The sequence below is a fragment of the Staurois parvus genome, unplaced genomic scaffold, assembly GCF_062004578.1.
Source record: "Staurois parvus isolate SC_StPar_1 unplaced genomic scaffold, SC_StPar_1.0 ptg000415l, whole genome shotgun sequence".
Classification (NCBI taxonomy): Eukaryota; Metazoa; Chordata; class Amphibia; order Anura; family Ranidae; genus Staurois; species Staurois parvus.
Window position 1 is genome coordinate 5,402,032 of NW_028318211.1, and position 8,446 is coordinate 5,410,477.

An 8,446-nucleotide genomic window follows, 5' to 3' on the forward strand; every position below is an offset into this window, starting at 1 on the left:
AGCCAATGCAACAGTAATAGATACATGCAGAGGCGTCCCTAGGGTAGGTGTCACCCGGTGCGGTAACACTTGGTGACACCCCCTCCGACGATCCCCGCAGAATGGATCGGATCTGCGGATTGAGCATAATGGATCGGACTCCGATCCATTATGCTCAATCCGCAGATCCGATGCATCCTGTGGGGATCGTTGGCTTTCTTTACAATTTACCTTTTCTTGGAGCAGGTCTGGTGTCACCCCGTGCGGTCGGTGTCACCCGGTGCGGACCACACCCCCAGCACCTGCCTCTGGACACCACTGGATAAATGAAAAGTGTTCCAGAATAGAAGAGCTGTGGTTCTGATATACAGAATCCATACTATTCACCCACACCCTTGTCCATTCACAGAACACTTTGTATTTTGTGAATAACTCACTGAATACAAAACATTCAGTGAAAGGACAAGGAGAAAGGAGGGGCAGACAAATGACTCTGTGGCTCCTGTGTTGCAGCTCTTCTGTCACAGAGTCGGAAGTATAGCGAAAGCAACAGTATACTATCTGGCAACAGTAAAATAGTAAATAATGTGGTTTGTTATATCACTTGTCTTATTATGTGGAACTTCTGTGCCAAGGCTTTCTAAATGTTTCAATAAAAACTACATTAAGAAAAAATAAATAAATAAACGGCAGTGATTCTAGAGGTGACATGGACCACATTACATGTAGCTATTTGTTACACAGCAGGGGCGGACTGACCATTTGGAAACTCGGGCACTGCCCGACGGCCGGTGGTCAGTAGGGGGCCCCATGAGATACCCCTGGTACCTTTTTCATAGGCTTTTTTGAGTTTGGGCAAGGACACAGGGGCCCCATGATCCCCTATTGCCCGGGGGCCCCAAGAGTTGTCAGTCTGCCCCTGTTACACAGCATATTTCTAAAAAAATCTGGAATTCTGTACATTAAGTTAATTATATGGTTGTACTTGTAGCAATGACAAATGTATCAAGGGGAAACACTCGGATAAGAAAGGGGATATAATTCCACTAGGATCTTGCATTTATCCTTGAGGAAAAATCTACAATTTGCAAATGTTGAAGGGATGACATGGGAATTAACATATACAATTAACACTAGGAGACAGACACACCTCTCAAAGGTCTATACAGTATTTATATGTAAGTGCATGTGTGTTAATATGAAGCATCAGCATGGAGATCACATACAGACTGTTACAGGAACACCAAGCAGAGGTGAGGAACAACGATATTTCACTTTTACTTGCAGCCAAATAAAATCACCATTTACACTCGCACTAACATATACTAAAACCAATGTGGCACCAACATGGTGTAAGTTCACATTTACTTATTTCATTTTCCCCTTCAGACTAGTCATTTCTTTTTAATCACATTATGTGAATTTCACAAATCAATGGAAATTAAAAACTGCTAAGAAACAGGTCAATAGGAAGTTAGGTATGTTACACCGATGATAGAGCACAAGATGAGTGAGGAGAAGCAACCTTGGTGTTGGGGTGTTGGAGAGGGTGTGGAGGGTTGGGCACGATGTATCACATATGGTGGGAATGCACAAAAATACAAGAATATTGGAGAAAAGTTATGAATCAAATTAGGATTATTACTGGAATGGAGATCGGACTGGACCCTGAAACCTGCCTTTTTCATAATTCAATAATATCTGGGAATAAATGTAAAGAGCTAGTTATATGGTGCTACCTAAATGCAGCAAAAAGTTTGATTCCTAGGTTCTGGCGCAAAGTTGAGGCACCGAGAGAAGAGGATTGGATGATTAGGGTGGACTACATTGCTAGATTGGAAAAACTTTATTATATACAGGAAGATAGAATGGTGGCATATTATACAAAATGGGAGAAATGGGAGGAGTTTAAGCTAAAGATAAAAGAAGGTACTTAGTAAGTAAATAAATGTAAAGAAAAGAGAAGGAGAGCATGAGAGGAGAGGAGGGGAAGAGGGGAAAGGAAGAAGAGGAAGGAGAGAAAATATAGTAATTGGTCACTTTCGTTTCCTTCCTTCAATCCTTCGTATCCAGAGGATGGGAGATGTTAGTCGAGTAGATAGATGTCAGGGGTTTAAAAGAAATGGGGGGGGGGGGTGGAGGGTGGGTCGAAAGGAGGGGGAGAAAAATACCTGAGATTTTGTTATGATGTATTTTTTTTATTGTGGAATTTTGTATTGGTTTATTTGAAAATTAATAAATATTTAAAAAAAAAAAAAAATAGGAAGTTAGGAACAGCTCTTAAGGAACTCAAATGTAAGCTTTTTACATTATTTGTAAAGGGAAACAACAGAAACATATAGAAATTCCATCTTTAGTGGTAATATCATGCTGTAATTAATCAGCAGCTAAACTTTTTGGGGCTTATAGTCGAGTAGATGAATCTGCGTTGTGCCATAACTGTAATACAATCGGGGCATAGCAGACACAGTGGCACACTATAGATAAATGTGGTTCATTTGATACATTTGCATATATTTTAAAAGGAAAAACATCTTGCTATTTTATGTTTTCATTTTTTATTTAATGCTTTTGTGCTGAAATAAACTGAAACAAAGGGTCCTAGATTAATAACATTTCTAAAGTGGATCTGGGTGGATAGAAATGCCATTGTTGGTTTGTTCATAGAGATGATGAGTCTGAGTCCGACATCCTTCATTTGGCTTTACAACACCACTGCCTTTCGCAGCTAAATAACCTGTCAGTGAAATTAGGGTCAGGGTGACAGCTTTTCAGCTTGAGTTAAAGTATATAACCAATTTTCTCTGCTGTAGGTTTGGATAGAGTAAGGAAGGATTAAAACCCCTATCAGGCAAGGCCGGATCTGACCTATCTGATCCAAGGGTGCAGTAAATAGAGGGGACATACAGTGTAAACATTAACAATACCAATAAAAGTAATGTGCATGACTTTACAAATTAAATGTCAAAACAGTGTGACAAAATATAATTATGACTAGGATAATGAAAGACCTGGGGCACCTTTGGACAGAAGGGAGAACTAGGTTCTATGGCACACAGAGCATGCCAAAGCTAGTGATGGATGTGGCAAGATGGTGGGAGAGGCTTATAGGGAGATGATCAAACAGAACCTGTGTCCATTTACTGTATGCACTGCACACATTGCCAGAGCCCTCAGACCTACAAATCTTGCTAAAAGTGATGAAGAAATGCCCTGACCTAAGAGAGAATAAGAATGTCCCTGTGTCAATGTAAACTGTCACTTGTCAATGTCAAACCGATTTTAGAAAATTGTCACAGGAAGGAACATCTGTCCCCATTGGATTAGTTACCCTCATCTCTTGCTCTGGTGAAAACCCAAAAATGTTGAGTTATTTCTCACTTTCTGTGTAAATAATAGTGGTCACCAGGACAAACAGAGGGGTGAATCTCCAGTAGTGAATCTTATTATCTCATCATAGGTCAGTCACTGGTAAAGATCACTGCTATGAAGCTACCAGTTTGGCATGGCTCCCAGCATCCTGGATGTTGCTAGGAATGTAAAAGACCTGGGGCACACCCAGGGCTGCTGTTACGAACCATGGGGCCCCATAAAACCAACCTGACAGGGCCCCCCCAAAGAAAACAAAGTTTACTATGGTTCAGTTGTGAATGAACACAGTGAGTGATTGGTACCGCTCACTCATTGTGTTCATTTAGAAATGGAAGGGGCTGGGAAATATGATATATTTACCTGACCCTTCCCCCACTCTCCATCCTGAAGGATCATATTGTGTGCTTGCAACTGCCAGTGAGAAGGAAAGGAGGGGGTGGGGGCACACATGGAGGGGGGAGGACAGCAGGGGTAAACATGGTGCAAAGGGAGGGTGAAGGGTGCGGCGGGGAGGCAATTACTGGAAATGATGCCCTGTTTGTCTCTCCCTACAGCAGCTGAAAGCCAGCGGGAGGGAGAGGAGAAGACGCCAGCTTTCAGCTACTGCAGAGAGAGCCACACAGGGGATCGGTTCCAGTAATTGCTCCCCCTGCCATGCTTATCATGCTTCCTGCCCACATCCGATTCACCCAGCTGCCTGGGCCTCCCTGCTGGCCTGGGCCCCGTACAGGAGGACTGATGGTACCCCCTTATCCACAGCCCTGGGCACACCTAAGAACAGGGAAGAGAAAATTATTGCAGTTTGTATAGTGCTCTGTGTAAAATAATAGGTGTGGCCAATTTCAAAGGAGAGTGCCATAAAGGGCACATGTGTTATTTGTGCATAAGACTTGTTGTATACACTGCATACTGTATATAGTATGTCACAGTCTTTGTACCAAAAAAATGCCTTAATTACTGTGGCACAAAGAAGAATCATACAGGCACACATAAACCTCAGAACATAGGATCTTTGATTTTCTTATGATTTTCTAAACACAGAATATAGACATAAAGTTAGCATTTTGTTAACCTTAAAGATGCCCTAAAGATAAACTTTATCAAAATAGTTAGGGACTACTTAGCAACCAGCAACTACAGAGACCATGAACTCTTTGGTCCGGAGTATGTAATGTGCAGCAGTCAACAGTTTGTAACACACAACACTGAATATAGAGTGCAGTAGTCAGGAATATATAAAAAGTATAAGGGTCAGCAGCATGTAACATGCAACACAGCATATTGTATGCAGGGCTCAGGAATTTGTAGTGTCCAATGTCAAGTAGAGCGTGCAGTGGTCAGAAGTATGTAGCCTGAAGTTCACTGTAATGCACAGCATAGTTTACTGAGTGCAGGGGACAGGGACATGTAATGCACAGTACAATGTGCAAAGTGCAGTGGTAGGGGTATGTAACATACAGCACAGTATATAGCGTTCAGAAACCAGGACTATGTAATATACAACACAGCGTATGGAATGCAGGGGTTAGGTTTATGTAATGCACTACTTAGTGTATAGAGTGCCGCAGTCATAAGTATGTGTAGTGCAACCCCTGAAGGAGATGCTTGGTAATTTGGGCTCTCTGTTCTGTGCACAGTCTGCTACATAGTATAATCACAATGCCAAGGTACCTTAGAATAGAGTTCTGTACCTCTAGACTGGGATTAACTCATGAATCAGCAAAGTAAGCAGTAAACAGTACATATGAGCATTAACTGCAATGTGAATAATAATACTATAACTAGTCTAGAGTGCACTCTAGGAGAATGGCTAGGATATGGTGCAATGTCCCCTGAGAGGTATCTCTTAGCATAAGAAATAAAGGAAGGTCTCTTTGTAGCAGATGTAAAGGGACAGTCTTTAGTCCTAAATCTTCAGCCAGCTAGCATTGGGGCTCAGTTGTACTGTTGGTGCACATACGAATATCCCCAGTACAGCCTGCAGGCAGCAGTAAAGCTACTGGATGGCTGTATGGTCAGTTCCTAAATGGCTTAGTCTCTCTAGCAGCAGATAATAAATCCCCACAGCAGCAGCTCACCGATCTAAGCAATATTGCAGCTCACCATTCAGCCACACACCAGTTAGTCCACTCTCTGCTCTGCACTGACTCTGACTGCCAGCACATCTGGACTTAGCACTCTGGATTCTGCTCAGGCCGCCGTTATGCAGCAGTGGTGGTGCACACTGAACAGTGATGCACACACTCCAGGCTCCATCGAGGCAGAAGGAAGACTGTGAAAATGCAGCTCTTTCCCCTTCAGTAGAAGTCATCATTTTCCACATTCCACTGCAGCTAGCATAAAAGTCTATGAAGTTACTTGACTTCCTAGCATCCCCTGCTGGCAGAAGGCAGACAGTGAGATAACTCAGCATATCAGTTCAGTGAGAGCAGAAAGAGCTACAGTAAAGCAGCAATCAGAAACTTGCCCCTTAGGTTGGTGGAGAAGAGAGGAGATTCTCCTTGTTCCTTTCCTCCACTGTTGAGTGACATCAGTGCTGAAATTAGGTAGCCACCTTCAACCAATCTTCAATATGGTGCCTGCACCAAGCTGTGTATCGCTGATCTGTGTTGTCTGCCAGCAAGAGGTGGAAGGGGCAAGAACAGTTGGTAAATCTGTTAGCATTATTTCAAAAGTTCCTAATCTTTGAACAAATGTACAAGCCAAATCAGTTTTAAAGCCTTGATCTTCGTACTGGGAGCACAGCTCACTTGCACAGCATTTTTTCATTAAAGCCTTGTTAGAGTGCATTACTCCACCCATGTTGGTAGTTTGGCAGGCTGAGAAAAGTGTACCCTTGTTGTCAGTATTTTGATGATATCTGATCAGATTCAACCCTTAGTTGAAACTGTGAATTTGAATGGGGGCAGGAAGCAGAGGGAGAAAATTTGTTACACTGCACATGTGAAGTAAACTACCCTTATCCACATAAAGTGTTCACAAGATTCTTGCTGATTACAGGGGACTCACAGTATTCCTAGCTTAGTTTATTTTCTTGCCTGAAAATGCTCTTCATACACTATCCATCTTTTCCATTAGACCAGAGTTCTTGTTTAAGGAAAGTTCATTATTGGATAACAATTATTGATAAGATTCACAATACAAGAACAGATTCAACCATCCCAATGTTTCTTTTCAGCTGCCATGCCTCAGATGCAGAATGCTATAGTCAGACAAAATCACTCTTTGTAGTGCAGATGATGGCAACTATCCTTGTTTTTGCATCCATGGCCATCCTGGGGGCAACCACTGTCTTCGGAATCTTCACAAACTGTGTCATTGTCTTAGTGAATCTCACTGAAAAAGCAACATCCAAAAGCCTTGGTTCTTCTGACCTTATTCTAGTCACACTTGGACTCTCAAACATCCTATTTCAATTAGTAATGACAGCAAATGACTTTCTGAGCCTTCTGTGGGGTGAGCTGTACTACTCTGATGGAGTTTATAATACTTTGAATACTTTGCTGTTTCTTCCTGTATATGCCAGCTTTTGGTTCACTGTCTGCCTTTGTGTTTATTACTGTTTACAGATAGTCATATTCACTAGTCCTTTTCTAGTACGCGTCAAAGGGGAAATACCCAAACTGGTACCATGGTTCCTGGTAATTGCAGTTTTAACTTCTATAGCCATTGGTGTCCCAGCTTTCTGGAGCACCCACAAGGACAACACAAGTGGAGACCTACCCAACAATCAGAGCTTCAACATGGAGGTCCCAAAGTTAAACCTTACTTATTTGCTAGCTAGTAATATTATAGGCTGCTCATTACCCTTGGTTCTTGTTGGTATTTCCAATGGATTAATTTTGAAATCACTTGTGAACAGCAGCAAGCTGCTGGAGAAGAACACCAGCAATAGCATTAGCCCACGCACAGAAGCTAAAGAAAGAGCAGCAAGAACTGTCACCTTGCTCCTGGCCCTCTATCTGGTCTTCTACATGTCAGAAATCATGATGTTTGTGGATCTCTTCCCACCTAGCAGCCCTGGATTTTGCATTTGTTTGATGGTCATTTATATTTATTCTCCCGCACAGTCAGTCATTCTTATTTTGGGAAGCCCAAAGTTAAAGAAGTCCTTACAGAGTTTATTCCAACTTTCAGTTTGTTGGAGGAATAAGAAAATGGATACACCAAATATTCTTTTCATTAATCTCCCAAATTCATGAAGCTCCAGATTGTCAAAGTGACCTTCAAAGTATTTGTTTGGACTTTGTTTCTTTGGAAGGCACTATCCACACTATAACACGTGACTTCAGACCTGACCTCACACGACAAGCAGATGTGGGTTTTTTTTGCACGATGTAGCACTGCAAACATTGTACAGCAAATTAATTTCAATGGGCTGCTGTATGCACAACAATTGCAGTGAATAAGCTCACCTTTTTGAATTTAAACTATAAACGAACCCTTACCTTGTAAAACAACCCATTCTGTTTAAAATAGAATTGAAAGGCAAAACCTTAGTGCATATACTGTATTCACTGTGTATATATATACTTTTTTTTTATACGTGATCACATACTGTCTGTTCTCAGCTGCTTAGGGGGCTCAAAAAGGTGAGGGTGAAGAAAGAACAGTACACAAATCTTCTCAATGAATGGCTTTGCTTGGGGGGGGGGGGGGGGGAGTTTCACCACAAGTCTGACCATTAAAGGACAGACAGGCTAGAGAACTGACCTCTCTAGGATAGATGTGCTCTCTTGTCTAACGTGGTCAGTTTTAAATAGTAAAGCAGGGGGGATGGCAAGATCACCAGGTATTTCACACAAAGGAAATAGTGCAACGAGAACAGGATACTTTTTAGCACAATTACATGGTACAACAGACACATAAGAGGAATATGAAATGTTGGGGTAACATATTCTTAAAGATTTGCACATTTTTGAACTGCTCATTTTGCTGCAATCTGCTTGCCCCATTTGGTGTCCCATTAACAATGAAGGTGAAATTTTATTTGCGTTCACATGCTGCTATAGTATGGATGCAGCCTGAAGGGTAGTGTATCAGCTTGTTATTTGTAATCATATATCAGAGAGAATCAGTGCTCAGACAGACATTA

General features: G+C 41.8%; 1 protein-coding gene across 1 annotated transcript; it reads left to right on the plus strand.

Moving 5' to 3' along the window:
• Window positions 1-6,587: 6,587 nt before the first annotated feature.
• On the plus strand, window positions 6,588-7,615 carry LOC149454907 (taste receptor type 2 member 40-like). The gene has a single exon (XM_089686969.1). The coding sequence runs from the start codon at window positions 6,588-6,590 to the stop codon at window positions 7,551-7,553; it is 966 nt and encodes a 321-aa protein (XP_089543095.1). The 3' UTR covers window positions 7,554-7,615.
• The last annotated feature ends 831 nt before the right edge of the window (window positions 7,616-8,446 follow it).

Coding starts and splice junctions, on each gene's coding strand:
- LOC149454907 (XM_089686969.1), top strand. CDS start 6,588: ATGATGGCAACTATCCTTGTTTTTGCATCCATGGCCATCCTGGGGGCA.